Below are 16,152 nucleotides of genomic sequence, written 5' to 3' on the forward strand. Positions count from 1 at the left end.
AATAAAGTCATCTTCAAGACAAGAATTTTCAGAGATAGGGACATTTCACCACGACAAAAAGACAAATATATCAAGAAGACAATTCTAAGGGCTCATACCTAAAAAGCAGAAATTAAAAGCTTGTGAATCAGGGGCGTCTTGGTGGCTCAGTCGGTTCAGCGTCTGACTTTGGCTCAGGTCATGAGCTCACAGTTTGTGGGTTCAAGCCCCGCGTCGGACTCTGTGCTGACAGCTCGGAGCCTGGAGCCTGCTTTGGATTCTGTGTCTGCCTCTCTCTCTCTGCCCCTCCCCCACTCGCACTCTGTGTCTCTATCTCAAAAATAAACATTAAAACAACAAAAAAAGTTCGTGAATCAAAAAGTGATGGAACTCAAGGAAGACTCCATAAACATAACTGAAGAGTTTAGTTCTCCTCTCTTAAATAATTGATACAACTAGACCAAGAAAAAAATCGGTAAGGGTGTAGAAGACCTGAGTGGTGATATCAACCATATTCACTTACACGGCATTTAGAGATTACAGCCCCAACCATAAAAGACATGTTCTTTTTCAAGTGCACATGGAATTATCACCAAGATAGATCATATGCAACACAATGAAACAAAGCTCAGTAAATAATCTCAAAGGATTGCAGTCTTACAAAGCATGTTTTCTGACCACAATGGATTGATAGATTCAGTAACAATGAGATCTAGAGAAGCCTTGAATATTAAACAATGCACTTCTAAATAGCATACCAAACTCTGTAGAATGTAGCCAACGCAGCACTTAGATAGACATTTCTAACTTTGAATGCTTGTCTTTGAGAGGAAGAAAGGTTCAAAATTAATGATTTAAGCTTCCACTGTAGGAGGCTAGTTTAAGATGAGGAAAATAATTCAAAGCGAGTGGAAAAAAAGAAATAATAAATATAAAATCAGAATTAATGGAATAGAAAAGACAAATAATAAAGCTAAATTTTGGAATTTTAAATGGTAAAACTGACAAGGCCCTAACAAGATTGACTGAAATAAAAGGGAGGTAGCACCAATTGGTAATATCAGTAATAAAAGAGGGGCCATCACTTCTAGATCCTACTTATTTCAAAAGGATATCAAGGAAATGTGCCATTAAGTTTGTCAATTTTGATAAAATGAACCAATTCCTTGAAAAATACAACTAAAACTGATACAAAATCAAAGAGAAAATCTTAATAACCTTATGTCTATCACAAAAATTAATTTCTTATCGAAAATCCCCACAAAGAAAACTCCCAAGTCCAGGTGGTTTCCCTGATTAGTTCTATCACACATTTCTTAAAAAATCATTCATTCATTCATTCATTCATTCACACAGCACGCATGCACTCAGGGGAGGAGGGGAGGGGCACAGACAGAGGCAGAGAAAATCCCAAGCAGGCTCTGTGCTGTTAGCATGGAGCCCGATATGGGGCTTGAACTCAGGAAGCTATGAGATCATGCGCTGAAATCGAGTTAGGCGCTTAACCGACTGAGCCACCCAGGCACCCCAGTTCTGTCACACATTTAAGGAGGAAATTATTTTACACAAACTCTTACAGGAAACAGAGCATAAAGAAACATATCCAAACTGGTTTTATGAGACCAGTATGACACCGGTACCCAAATCTGACAAGGATGTTAAAAGAAAACCACAGACCAATTTGCCTATGAGCAAAAATTCTTTAACAAAATACCTAATTGAGTTTGGCAGCTCTGAGTATTTCAAAAGGATAATACACATTAACAAGCAAAGTTTATCCCAGAAGTGCAACATTAGTTTTGATATTTGAAAGTCAATGTTAACCTCTATCTTGATAAGAAGGAAAACAAAATCATGTTAATAAATGAGGAAAAAGCATTTGCCAAAATTTAACATCAATTTATTATTAAAAAACCCCACACATTTGTAAGAGAACTTCAAGCTGATATATTTGCCACAGGCCTACAGCTAACATCACACTGAATCATATCATAATTATGTAAATATACAACTAACAGACTGAATAGTGAAATACTCAATGCTTTTCTTCTAAAATCCGGAACAAGACAAGGCTGTCCACTATCATCACTTTTATTTAACATTGCATTGGAGGTGCTAGCAACTCAGTAAGGCAAGAAAAAGAAATCATATGACAATCGAAAAATAATAAAACTGTCACACCCACAGATGACATGATTACATACACAGAAAATCCAAAGGAGTCAGACAAACCAGAAGCTTAATGAAATTGCTTGCTATATGGTCAATATATAAAGATCAAGTGTATTTTTATATATCAACAGAAAATGAAAATTTAAAACTGGTATCATTTATACTGATATCAACAAGCATGCACTATCTCAGGATAAGCCTAACAAAATACATGCAGATTTTTGCACAGGAAATTATAGCATCGAAAGGAATTGAGAAAGACCAAAATAGAAGGCTGTGCATGATTATGGGTTGAAAGATTCAATATTGTAAAGATCGTCAATTCTCCTCAAATTGGTCACTGCATCCAAACAATTCCAACAGAGTTTTATTTAATTTTTACGAATTGTATTAACCGACTCAAATTTATGCAGAAAGGTAAAGGGCCAGGGCACCTGGGTGGCTCAGTTGGTTGAGCACCCGACTCTTGACTTCAGCTGCGGTCACGATCTTGAGGTTTGTGGGATCGAGCTCCACATTGGTCTCTGTGCTGACAGCACAGAGCCTGGGTGGCATTCTCTCTCTCTCCCCACCCCCCCCCAATAAATAAACATTAAAAAAAATGCAACGGGCCAAGACAATTTTGAAGAAAGATAAAGTGATAGCACTTACTCTACCAGATGTCAAGAACCATCATAAAGTTGTAATAATTCAGTATGATGTTGACACAAGGATAGAAAAAACAGATGAACAGAATTGATGACCTTGGTTAAAACGAAGAATCCGTATACGTGTGGCCGTATTAGACAACCCCTGTGTCTCAAATCCACTCGGCCCACACCTTAACTCCAGTTTCTTCCTGGCATAGACCAGCTTCCCACAGAAGCAACCTGACAATGCTGAGCCTTGTTCTTCCTGGCCCGGACACGATGGCGCTGGGTGCCTATGAGCTCACACTTGGAACTTGTGCATACATTACCCAGAAATCCATGGAGTCAATACCCGTTGCAGCCACCCCTAACGAGGGGAGGGTTGGGAAGTTGACGGACAAATGTTTTGCATTTCTCAGGCAGACAGTTCTGAGATTTATTCCATAAGGCCCCTCTGAAGGTGCGGTGAGGTTGAGCACCAGTCATAACAACGGCCAACTCTCTGACTTCTGCTTGTATAGGCTTTTCCACATCTCTTTCACTCCTTGTTCCTCACTCCTGTTTCTTGGGATCAATTCACACAAAAATTGCCTGTATCCAAGCTTAGGTCTCTGCTTTTGGGAAAGTCTAGGCTAAATAGTGGATGTAAAGAATATAGCCAACAAAAATGTATACGTGTATGCACCAAAAGACATGTAAGAGAATACTCAGGGCGGCATTATTCACGGTAACGTCTAACCGGAAATGATTCAAATATCCAAAAACAGAATCCAGGTTGTGGTATATTCACATAATGTCATTCCATGAAGCAATGAGAATAAACAAAGCAATGCGCACACAAGGACTTGGGAGGAAAGTCACGTGGTCTTGCGTGGAAAAAAACAAACATAAAAGCATATCGTGTGATCATAAAAATAAAATTTTTAAGCAGGGGAAACTCTTCCATTGCATTCCAAGTCAGGACAGTGTTTCTTGCAGGCAGCGAGGAGTGATTGGGAAGAGAACTGAGGATCTTTCTGGAGTGCTGGTAATGGTCTGTTTTCTCTTTCTCCTCTAAAGTGACAATTACATGGATTTATTCACTTCTAGAAATATATTTATTTACTTATTTTGAGAGAGTGTGTGTGTGTGCACGAGTGGGGGAAGGAGAAAGAGAGAGAGAGAGAGAGACAGAGAGAGAGAGAGACAGAGAGACTACCAAGCAGGCTCCATGCTGAGCCCCATGTGGGGCTTGATCTCACGACCATGAGATCATGACCTGAGCCAATATCAAGAGTCGGATGCTTAACTGACTGAGCCATCCAGGCACCCAGCCCCAATTCAACTGTACTTAAAACAAATGTTTATTATTTTTGAAAGAGAGAGAGAATTAGCAGGGGAGGGGCAGAGAGAGAGGGAAACAGAATCTGAAGCAGGTTCCAGGCTCCAAGCTGTCAGCACAGAGCCTGATGTGGGGCTCAAACTCATGGACCACAAGATCACGACCTGAGCCAAAGTTGGATGCTTAACCAACTGAGCCACCCAGGTGCCTCACAACTATACTTTTGAAGGGAAAAATATTTCCTTGTTCCTTACATCTGCTCTATCCTCTATTTCTGGAATACATATACTATTTTACCTGTTCATTAGCCAGCTGGTACATTAATATACGCAAAATCACAATACTATCTGTGGGCCATCTGTCTATAAGCTGGGTTTTTTTTTTTTTTTTTCCCCAAAGAAAGCTGTTCTTTCCAGGGTCTTCTCTTTCCTCTAAGAAACTGCAGGTAAACCATAGGTCTCCCCAGCCTGACTACTTCAGAGATCTAAAGCACAGCTTTGGTGGTCGGGATGAGAAGAGCTGAGTGTCCAGGCAGATGATAAAACTACCCAGGTGGTCGAAGCCTGTGACCTTGGCTTCATCTTTGATCTCACGGAGCACCCGGTGAGGGGGCATCCAGATATTTCATGAAAATAAGGCTATGATCTCAGCTCCCCTTGCTTCGATACCTGTCCCCTCTAGGGGCTATTTTGCCGATTTCTGCCATCAGGCGTCCTTTAGCACTGCTCTGGGTACAGTGTGAACATCTCAGGCACAGTCCCACCTAATGTTCCTTCCCTAGCTCCTCACAGCCCTTTTTGAGAACGGAGTGACCCACACAGCTTGAGCTCTGTCTCGCCTGTGGATCTGCAAGTGCTCAAATCTTAAAGATGCTCGTACTCTCTCTTCCTACACGTTACCAGAAAGAAAAGAAACATCGTTGTATCTAATTTGATTTTTAATGTGATTAGCAGTGATTCGGTTTTCGAAGGAGCAGAGAATTACAGAACAAGGGAAGACATTGCTGAGGTGGTCCCCAATCTCTTCTGTTCAGAACAGGCCAGTGCTGGACTATGTAGGAAGGACATCTATGTTTATGGTGTCTTCATTATTATATAATCAGAGCAAAATGACTCATCAGAAAATAAGAACAATGAGTTTCATGACAGAAACAGTATGTTTAGGACAAACTTGTCAGCACTTGAGTCTTTTTTTTTTTTTTAGGAAGCATAAAATGAAAACCCATGTCTTTTAAAAAGAAGTATGAGAAGAAATGCCCACAGATGAGTCCTGCTATTGGGAATGTGTCCTTCCAAACTTCAATGTATGAAGGTCATCACATTTAATTTGCAACAGTTTTGACTTTCTTCTTGCACTCCCAGTATAAGGGGATAGATTTCTACAGTATTCAGGAATTGTTAGAAATTTCATTCAGCTTGAACAAGAAATAACAAGTATTCTGCGACGTTGGCCGAAAAAATTGTCTTTGTCAACCAAGCTAGAAGACATAATTGTCAATAAAGTGCGTTTCGCATAAAAGTACCCTTTCGGAGAGTAATTTAAAGTGCAATGTATAAGGAACTTTAGATAGTGCAAAGTTGCTAAATATATACATTGTATGTGCCAAGTCCAAATAAAGCAGGATTTTATCTACCCCTAAGCCGGAGAAAACCACAGAAATATACTTCCTCATTTTAATCCTTTATAGGTATGGGCATTTGGTCTATGTGTGTGTTTGATGTATGTGTGTATGCGTGCGTGTGCGCGCGCACGTGTGTGTGTGTGTGGGGGGGCTGTGCCTGCATATGTATGTAACTGTTTACTGATCTGCACGAATGTCCGAAACTGGTTTCCTAGAATTTGAAACCCTTAAACACGGACAGCATTACACAACCTCCACTTTAAAGTAGCGTTAGGCTTGTAGTAATGGTTGAGCTATTTCAGCCTGCATATCTGGTGAGGCAGGTACTTGACTGCGAATTAAATGTTTGATGAAAATTACAAAAAATACGAGAACCAAAATGCTGCCAAGAGAGACCCCTAGGAAATACGCATACGACGCCTCGTGCTCATCTTTCCTTGGCTTGACCCTACCATGGAGGAGGGTGGGCCTCTGCGTGTAAGGAAACACTCTCGGGGTCGTTGAACTGAGCAGATCCTGGACGCCCCTCAACGACCCGTTGTGTGGCATGCCAGTGATATTGAGCAGGTGGCAGAGTAGCGGGTACAGATCTGTGGAGTTCATGGCTTCTTTTGTGAAATTCTTTCTGAAGGCAGGACCGTGGGCTAAAAATATTGGACGCATTTCTGCTAACGCGTTATCGTAACCGTGGTTGCCTACTGGAAAGATAAGACGAATGGGTAAGTTAGCCAACCAGATGGCATTGATACGAAAGTAAGTGGTATCACCAAAGTCTGACCTTGAATGCAACATGTATCTAGTCTGTCTTTTAAAAGAAGATAATCTTTTATGAACAATCTCTGTTGTCGTAAACATCACCATTCACTTTATAAAATGAAAAGTCACATGATCACAAATTTTTCACGCAGGCTGAAAATACCTGAAACAGCAGAGGAGGAAGAGTAAAGGGCAAAGCTGAGCCAAGTCAGGGGAAAATGAGTGACTGTTTTGTTGTTGTTGTTGTTGTTGTTGTTGTTTTGTGGCAGGTAAACTAATATTCAGCAAATATTTATCCCAATTATATTCTCAAGATAAAGGGATAAAGGCGTTCTTAGTCATAAGGACAATCAATTTATAATTAACCAATGAAAAGGGAAACACAGTAAATTAAGAAAACAAAAGATGCCACAAAAATCGAACCCCTAGCAACAGCTACCATCCACTAGTGACTTTTGGTGGTTCGGATCAAACTACAATTTAGCATTGTGTGCTTGTGTGGCCACACGTAAAAACTTTACAAGTCTTCGGATTTATCAAGAGATATAAAATTGATGGACAGAAATTCCTGCATAATAAAAACTGCAATTTAAAGGCATGTGTGCCTGGTGTATCAGGGTGTGAGGGGAAGCAGCCACAGGTGGTAAGGTGGCAACCTAACACAATTGTCTTAGGCTTTATTTTATCTTATTATTATTTTTAAATTGTTATTATTATTATTATTTATTTGAGAGAGAGAGTACGAGCTGGAGAGAGGGGCGGGGGGCAGAGAGAGAGAATCTCAAGCAGTGCCACACTCAGCACAGAGCCTGATGCAGGGCTCGATCCTACAACCGACCCTGAGATCGTGATCTGAGCTGAAATAAAGAGTCAGATGCTCAATGGACTGAACCACCCAGGCACCCCCCGTCAGGATGTATGTTAAAGGTGGTGAGAATGATTAGCAAATCAGTCTCCATATCCCACATTCACTACAGGGAAATAGGCAATTGGAACACAACACTGCAAAAGAGAAAATCCTAAAACAGCTCCTCTGAAAGTCATGAGTTCACCCCGAGTCATCTCCTCAAAGTAGTTCCATATCTGCCTGGCTCAATCCATCAGAAGAAGTCATTCTGAATGCCACAACTCTTTTTTGAGTTTATTCAAGTAAAATAATGTTGGATTTATGACATCACTAATTACCTGACTAGTATTATATGTTATTCTAGCTAATTAATTGATAGTAACCCTGGGAAATATGCCATTATGTAATTTGTAATGGGCTAGATGATAGCTGTGCTCACTTCCGTGAAAAGTTGGGATCTAGACTCTCAATCATGAAGGCAAAGATAATTCTCTCATATCACACTTCTTCCTAGAAAATCAGATTTGAAGTGAACTCATGCCTTCTAAACCCTTTCCCATGAATAGGGACTTCATTTTGTAGTGGCCCCAACCATATCTGCTTGATCCAACAGACGATATTTAATAATGGATGCCTGAGGGCAGTGGTTCTCAAACTTCCTTCTGTGTGTGAGACTTCTTGGCTGGGGGACACGTGTAACACAGATTGTTGGGCTCTACGCTCACATTTCCTAGTTCAGTAGGTCTGGGTTAGGCCCAAGATTTGCGTTTCTAATGAGTTCCCATGTGATTTGGATACTGCTGGTCCAGGGAACGTATTTGCGAACCACTGCTTTTGGACAGTAGGATTTCGTTCTCTTGTGGAACTGAGGATGAGAAGGAATATACAGGCCAGTACTTATTTGTTGAAGAGATAATTATTTCATATATTCATTGAATAAATAATAACATTGAGGGGGCACCAGGGTGGCTCAGTTGGGGAAGCATCCAACCCTTGATTTTGGCTCAGGTCATGATCTCACGCTTACTGAGTTTGAGCCCCACATCAGGCTCTGCGCTGACAGCATGGAACCGGCTTGGGACTCTCTCTCTGTCTCTCTCTCTGTCTCAAAATAAATAAACTTAAAATAATTATGTTGAACATAATACAACATAAATAGGAGCGTTATTAAGGTTTTCTACCAAAAATAGGCGTGACCAATCTATTGTGTCATTGTAGTGCACCAAACCAAAATTTCAAGAGAGCACCTTAAATTTACATTAACTGTAAAGTACAAATCCCCTCAGAGATGGAACAACCCCATCTTCTGAATGCAACTCGTCTAACATAAAAGCTCTCTGCACCATACATAAAAATCTGAAAATCTGAACATACAAAGGCAACAATTATTCTCATGCCCCTCCCCTCAATTTTTTTTTTTTTTTGAAAAAAAGAAATGATTTTTAAAGGCTTTCCTAAAACAGCTCCCCTGGTGTGATTAAATATTGGCTTCAGATCCTTATCTGTATGGAACACCTGTTTCGGGAACCAGAAACCATGTTCCTGTATATATGTGCCACTATGACTCCCATATGTACTACAAATGCCATGGCCAGGCAACCACATTTCTTTGCATCAACAGACATGATAGGAACCCAATTCTACCTAAAGGGACATTTCTGTACCTCTCTTGGATATATCAAGGACCAATGCTGAAAAAAACATGTCTATATGGTTTTGATATACTATATCAAAACTTCCTTCATCATCCAAGTAACAGAGGAGAAACGACTCCTAGTGAACTGGGCAGCAGTCATGTTAATATCCACTCAAGGTAGCCCAAAAGGGGGAATTTCATATGGGGGCCAGATACAAAAGTGTTAAGAGCGGAAAAGCACACAGTGATGGCAAGGTTACCCAAGGATGAGGAATAGTAGGAATCTCCTATGTCCCCTTGGCCTCACAGGGCTGGAGAGACAGAAGGGAAGAGGTGGGGTTAACCAGAGCCCAAAAGTCAGGGCTGCCCAGTAGGAGCTCAGGCTGTAGACAGAAAAGTTGTCCAGAGGGAGCTAACAGAGGAAATGAAGTCACTGTGAGAGACACAGCCTAAGATAGAGAACATGGGGGACAAATATCCTGGCTTCTTCCAAACTCCTGCCTCCCAAACTCCTGTGACTGTCTTCTATTGGCCAACTGGTCAACACTTACCAGAAGCCAGTTTGCAAAGGAGCCTGTGAAATTTAGTCTGTAGAAGTCAGTCACTGGCAATGCAAAGCAGAGTGGGGAGAGGGCAGGCAGTTTGAAAGCAAATATGCAAATGACAGACCCAATGAAGAAGAGTGAAATCCTATGGATGGCTTTTCCATCTCACTAACTTGTTAAAAGCTATATAAGAAAAAAAGTATACATTAAGGATGGCAGAAAGCACATTATTTTGCATGTTTGAATTTCGAATGGGATTGCCATTGTATCTGACATTTATTCTCCAAAATTATATTGCTAAGTATTAGAAAAATATATCTTGATATATGATTATCCATGCCAGATGCACTTCTTTTTAGAAATGTTTCCAAGGTACAAAACAAAGTTGGCCTATATTTGGTAGAGACAGAAGGGCAAAAAAAAAAAAAAAAGAAAAAGAAAAACACCTAGAAAGCTAATTAAATTAGAATACAGAAAGAGATTAAATTATTATGATATCAGAACATAAAACAGATGCAGAAAATAATCCACTTTATACATTTCAGTTATGTTTTTCTCAGGAACATGACAGTTATAATTAGAGGTATAGGGCACTCTGCATATCTTTGGTCTGACAACTTCAAGAGAAATAAACATTTGGGAGATTACCTCTTTTTTAAAAATTTATGGTTGAGAGAGAGACAGAGACAGAGACAGAGAGGGAGACACAGGATCCAAAGCAGGCTCCAGGCTCTGAGCCATCAGCACAGAGCCTGATGTGGGGCTCGAACTTACAAACTCTGAGATCATGACCTGAGCCGCAGTTGGACGCTTAACCAACTGAGCTACCCGGGTGCCCGAGATTACCTCTTTTTAAAGCCCCAGGGATCTTTGATTTGCTATTAATGTATGACACCAACTAGTTATTCGATCAGGAAATAAACTGCTGTATTACCCATAGCCTCTACTTTAGCAAATAACAATGGAGAATGGGAAGACACAATATAACATACTCACACAGCAAGTTGTCTGACTTGTTCTGTAAGATATACCACCCTTCATCAGCCACTGCTATGATCGGTTGAATTCGGCTGTTGTATTTGTAATGCCATCTCTCCGGAATCTCCTCTTTTTTGTAGACAGTAAGATTAGGATGACTATGAGCGAGTGCTTCATAGACTTCATCAAATTTACCTAAAAGAGGAAGGATGCAGAGAGGCACTCAGAACAAGCCACTGTCACAGTCAAAGAAACCACCATGGCAACAGGACGTTTCTTCCTTGCAGACACCCCACTGAGGTAAAATGCCAGCGGGCAGAACGTAACGAAAGAGAGCCAGATACCTGAGAATTCCTACCCCCTTGAGGAGAGAATCTTGACGGGAAAACAGGCATGATTCATCTTCTGTTGTAAGTAAATTCACTTTATGGAATTGAGAGCACAGTCTATAGAACTAGAAATCTCTGAAGACTTAACCACACACATGCACGTGCGCACACGCACCCCCCAACTGGTGGCACTAAGTCAAATGTCTAGGGCACTGAAATACCCAAATAAAAGCAAAGAGCTAAGTTCTGAGAGATACGAGTGCAGAGAGTCTCTAGACCAAAAAATATGCTGACTGGAAGGTGAGAGAGCCATTGAGAAAAGGACAGATTCGCGGTGGAGAGCAGCTTATAAAATAGAAAAGTTCTTCAGTTTTTAAAAAAATTTATTGATTTCTGTCAGAAAGATAGAGAGAACGGGGTGGGGGGGGGGGCAGAGAGAGAATCCCAAGCAGGCTCCGCGCTGTCAGCACAGAGCCCGATGCAGGGCTCGAACTCACGAACCATGAAATCGTGACACGAGCTGAAACCAAGAGTTGGACACTTAGAACTGAGCCACCCAGGTGCCCTGAAAAAGTTCTTTAAAACCCTGGAGGTGTGGCAAAGTACTCCCTGTGGCTTCAAGCAGCGAATCTGGGACCAGAGCTTTAATCCTTTTCTTGTTTTTCATACTGATTTGTTGGGGCTTCCTCTCTGCCTCCCACCATCCAAACAGGGAACACACTCCAAATTTACAAGGAAAATTGAAGACTTAATGTGACTCTTCTCAACAAAAAAACTTGCTATTTTATACTGAATTTGTTAAAAAGTCTGTGCACAGGTGCCTACGTAGATCTTAACATTCACCGTTTCGTATTCCCTTGTAAGGAATATAATGCTCATTTGTGAGATATTTGGTTTTTCAAAATCTGGTCTCATTTGATACCTAAGTTAACTCTAGATGGTGACAAAACAGAAGGCAAAAGTCCGAGTTTTGCTCTGCACTTCCTTTGTGAACTGGGGGTGTTAAACCTGAGTTTGTTCACCCGTCTTTACAATCGAACTAACACTTAGGTGACGAGGTTGGTATGAGGCTTTGAGGAAAGGTTTGTAAAAAGTTCAGGGTATTGTTATTACTTCCTCTACTTATAGACAGGAAAAACAAATCTTCAGATTGGCCAACGCTTTCTCCTTCCCATACTGCACTGCTTCCCTATTAAGTAGGTCCTGCAAAAGGATCCATAGAAAGCTTTAGAGCTTCCATAAAATCACTGGAATTGCATGCAAATTCTATATGTTTTTCCATCTCAATTTTTCTGAGAAAGGAGGCTGTAGCTCTCATCATATTCCGTGACTCCAAAATGGTTGAATCCATCTGCCGTAAGTATATAGAGGACATCAATTTCAATACTCTTGGAAAAAGTGAAAAACCACATGCCGAGAAAAGAGATTTTGTCTTTTCAGAGTCTAAGGGTTAAATCCCAGAATATTACCAACGCACAGGCACGCATATTTAAATTACAAAAACAAAAATTCCCCTCTCCACTGCCCTGGGCACAAGTAGCCCCAGCCCCAGACGGCCACCCGGTCAGACTTACCTTCTTTTGGCAAGATGGCCGCTACTGGAGATTGGTCGATCAGAATATAGTGGTCTTTATCCAGATACTGATCAAGTTCTATTACTCTTTCTTCAGAGCACTGGGTCATTCCGTGATCGCTTGTGATAATTAGGTTCAGAATGTTCCACAACTTTGCCTTCTTCAGCATTTGTATGAGATATCCCAACTTCTTGTCAATATCCGAAATGACAGGCCCCATGAGCGGACTCTCAGGTCCCAAATGGTGGCCCATATCATCGGGGTCTTCCCAGTAAAGAAGCCCGAGATTTATGGGCTCTTTTGATGTAAACCATTCAATAATTTTGGCAACTCTATCTTCAAATGAGACAGATTCATTGTAAGGCATGTAGTGAGTAGGAAAGCTATTATGTATTTTTACATCTGCTCCAGGCCACATGGCTGCACCACTAGAATGTCCTGCCTTCTGATTTGTGATCCATATTGGCGTTGCTTCCTCCCAAAACTCAGAATCATAAATGGTCATGTTATCCAAGGAGAAAGATTTATTCAGAATAGGATCAAACATGTCATTTGCAACAATCCCATGATTCTCTGCAAAGAGGCCAGTTACCAAAGTATAATGGTTAGGGTAGGTCTTTGTGATAAAAATATTAGTAACTTGCTTCACATGAACACCATATTTCATGACATAATGAAAATGGGGTGTTGGAACTCTATATAAGTAATCCCAACGGAATCCATCAAATGAAACCAGGAGAACCTTTTGCTGGTCTGGTTGGAGGGAAAATGTAATTGAAAATATTAATGCAGCAAGTATGAAGGATACCCAGAGAAGTTTTGCAGTCATTTTCAAAGTATGTGATCAGTTCAGTGCAAGATAATCTGTATAAAAAACATATAGAAGTTAATGGCAATAATTTTTTTTTTTTTGGTATACTTAATACCTTACCCACAACTGTCAGTGATGGTACCTAGGAATCCCAGTAAGACCATAAACCACAGCCTGTGAGAATTACGTTGCGCCATTTCAAACAAGAGACCGGGGCTACCTGTATAATAAAACTAAGTTTAGTTGCATTTTAGAAACTTCTCCTTCCCAAGAATTTTAAAACATTTCTCAAAGTAATCACTTAACTAAACTCCCCAAATATCATTTGAAAATAGGATATCATTTACTTTTTTCTTATGTTTATTAATTTTTGAGAGTGCTAGCATGAGAGGGGTAGAGGCAGAGAGGAGACACAGGATCCGAAGTGGGCTCTGTGCTGACAGCAGAGAGCTAGAGACGGGGCTCGAACTCTCAAGTTCATGACCTGAGCCAAAGTTGGAAGCTCAACGGACTGAGCCACCCAGGTGCCCCTGATGTCATTCACTTTTAAGAAAAACAAAAGCTTTTCAGAAACTTTTGCAGGGGACCCAGACTTCTGACTTCTGGTCAGAAAAAATTATATAGTCAAATACCTATGAACACATATTTATCATTATGGTTAGACCAACTACAGGAACCTAGAAATAAGGAAGCACCATTAGCAAAGCCAATAATAACGCTTTAAACACACACACACACACACACACACACACACACACACACACACCCCTCTATTTTCAAAGCCCAGGCCTTATGTTTGGTTCATCATGGTTAGGGATATTACTGGAAAAAGGAGAAAATAGATGAACTTGTTCTTCTGAAGTGACATAAAATTTGTGACACTCAAATATACTTGTGAAATGTAATCTGCATTCATTTAATAATTAAAGCCATAGCCTTCTTAAAAACTAAAACAATTAGTTTCTGACTTAAGTACAAACAGAAACTATAATTCTGCAATTTGGTGTTGACTCTCCTGATGCTAAAATTCACCCGCACTTAATCTTAGGGATATGTGAGAAAAAGGCACTTGACAGGATTAAAGGCTCTCCCTGGGTCAAGGTTGTTGAGTGGCTGGTTGTTTAAAATCTGCATAGACTTCTAAAAAGCGGTGATGCTATTCAAGAAAGCTAAGAAAACACAATATGGATAAGCAAGACATATGTAAATTCTGTCAGCTCTCAATGGGCTTGCACGTCAAACAGGATCTTTGGTTCCCTCCTTTCCTTGTCCCTTCTTGCATGAAGGTATTTATAAGCCCACCCAAACTTGGATCCATCCACGCTTTGTGCCAAGAAGTCTCCCGAATTCAGCTTTTGCCACCTTCCTAATTTGAATATGCTGAAGATACTTTTTTTAATGTTTATTTATTTTTGAGAAAGAAAAAGAGACAGACTTCTAGTGGGGGAGGGGCTGAGAGCCAGGGAGCCACGGAATCCGAAGCAGGCTCCAGGATTCTCCAGGATTCGAGCTGTCAGCACAGAGCCCGATGCGGGGCTGGAACTCACAAACTGCGAGCTCAGGACCTGAGTCGAAGTCAGACGCTCAACTGAGCCACCCAGGCGACCCGAACATGCTGAAGATATTGTTAAACCTCAAAAACAGATCCTGTCTTGCCTTCTTGCTATATTACAGGTACAGGTAAATAAAAACGGCTCAGCATGCTCGCTTTGCTTTCAGATGCAGTAAATTTTAACTATGATTTCACCACACCTAGAACATTACCTAAACCGAAATTGCTTTAAGTACTGGTCTCCATACAATGGTTCAAAAATTAAATTTAAAAAACTCTTTTCTCAAATGACCATAATGTTTCCAGTTCTGGAAGGAACGTTAACAAATCAGTTCCAATAAGGAACTGCAAAATATATTGACTACCATCTGGCTGAGGATGCTGTTTCCTCTCCCCTCTTCTGTTCTCCTTCACCTTGCAAACACAAGGAAGTCTGTTATGAAACAAATATAATTTAAGGCTAATAAAACAATCAGCTACATGAGACACCTGATTTTTCCTCTAAGTAAATTAATTTAGCAACTGTGGTAAGCAGGAAAGAGCTCCTTTCCTGGACAAAGGAAAATAAACAAAGGCTAAGTGTTGCCTACAGCTTAGGAATGTTTGGTAAGAACCAACATTATCACATCGATGACATAAAGCAATAAACAGAGAGGTGGGGGGTGGGGATGAAAGAAATCTCAGATTTCGTTTCTTCCATACACAAAATGCTGCACGGTGCAGTGGAATCCCTCGTTCTGGCTCCAGATTTCACCTGGCTGCTGTCCAGTTCCTCCTCCCCTCCAATCCTTCCACCACAGACAGCCTTAGAAATAGAGGAAAGGGGCGCCTAGAAACGGGGAGAAGGAGTCCGTGTGTTATCGGGGGAAGAGACGTCGAGAGGAGAACGAAGTAGCGTCCCATCTCCTCCCCTGGGATTCCATCCTAGTCACTGGGATGGGGCGCGGGTACGGTGCGTTCCCAATTCGTAGACCTCTACCGACCGAAGCCGGCCGGTGACCCCACGTGGCTTGTGCGCTTGTGCAGTGGAAAGTGGGGGGAGAGGTCTGAGAGGACCACAGGACCCGTGTGAGTCCCCTGGAGGCAAGCCGCCCACTCCCCTGGACTCTTACCCTCGCAGCGATCCGGACGGTCCGCATGGGCTTGGGACAACTGGAGGGTGAGTCTGGAGGGGCCTCCCGTGGGACCCGTGCGGAGAGCTGGGAGGTGGCGAAAGCGAGCGGAACCCCTTGAACTTGCAGCGGCTCACCTGCAGCCGCCTCGGGGCAGAGCACCTGACCAGCACCGCCTCCCGGCCGCAGGTCCCGCCTCTTGGCTGCCATTGGCTGCGGTAGGACAGTTCCCTCTGCCGGGCTCCTGGGAGTCGCTGCACAGCCTATCAATCAGCGGGACCAGGGGGCGG

The 16,152-nt window shown here is 41.6% G+C and overlaps 1 protein-coding gene across 2 annotated transcripts; it reads right to left on the reverse strand.

Moving 5' to 3' along the window:
- Positions 1–4,471: 4,471 nt before the first annotated feature.
- Positions 4,472–16,016, reverse strand: ENPP5 (ectonucleotide pyrophosphatase/phosphodiesterase family member 5). 2 transcript variants are annotated; one of them, XM_042986495.1, is made up of 4 exons: positions 15,863–16,016; positions 12,388–13,251; positions 10,503–10,679; positions 4,472–6,417 (listed from the first exon to the last, which is right to left on the reverse strand). In XM_042986495.1, exons 2-4 carry the CDS (start codon positions 13,214–13,216, stop codon positions 5,993–5,995), a joined length of 1,431 nt encoding a protein of 476 aa, XP_042842429.1. In that variant the 5' UTR covers positions 13,217–13,251; positions 15,863–16,016; the 3' UTR covers positions 4,472–5,992. The 2 variants fall into 2 exon arrangements, with proteins under 2 accessions (XP_042842429.1, XP_007085174.1); XM_007085112.3 differs by having other exon boundaries at positions 4,472–6,420.
- Between the last annotated feature and the right edge of the window lie 136 nt (positions 16,017–16,152).

This window comes from Panthera tigris, chromosome B2 (assembly GCF_018350195.1).
Source record: "Panthera tigris isolate Pti1 chromosome B2, P.tigris_Pti1_mat1.1, whole genome shotgun sequence".
Classification (NCBI taxonomy): Eukaryota; Metazoa; Chordata; class Mammalia; order Carnivora; family Felidae; genus Panthera; species Panthera tigris.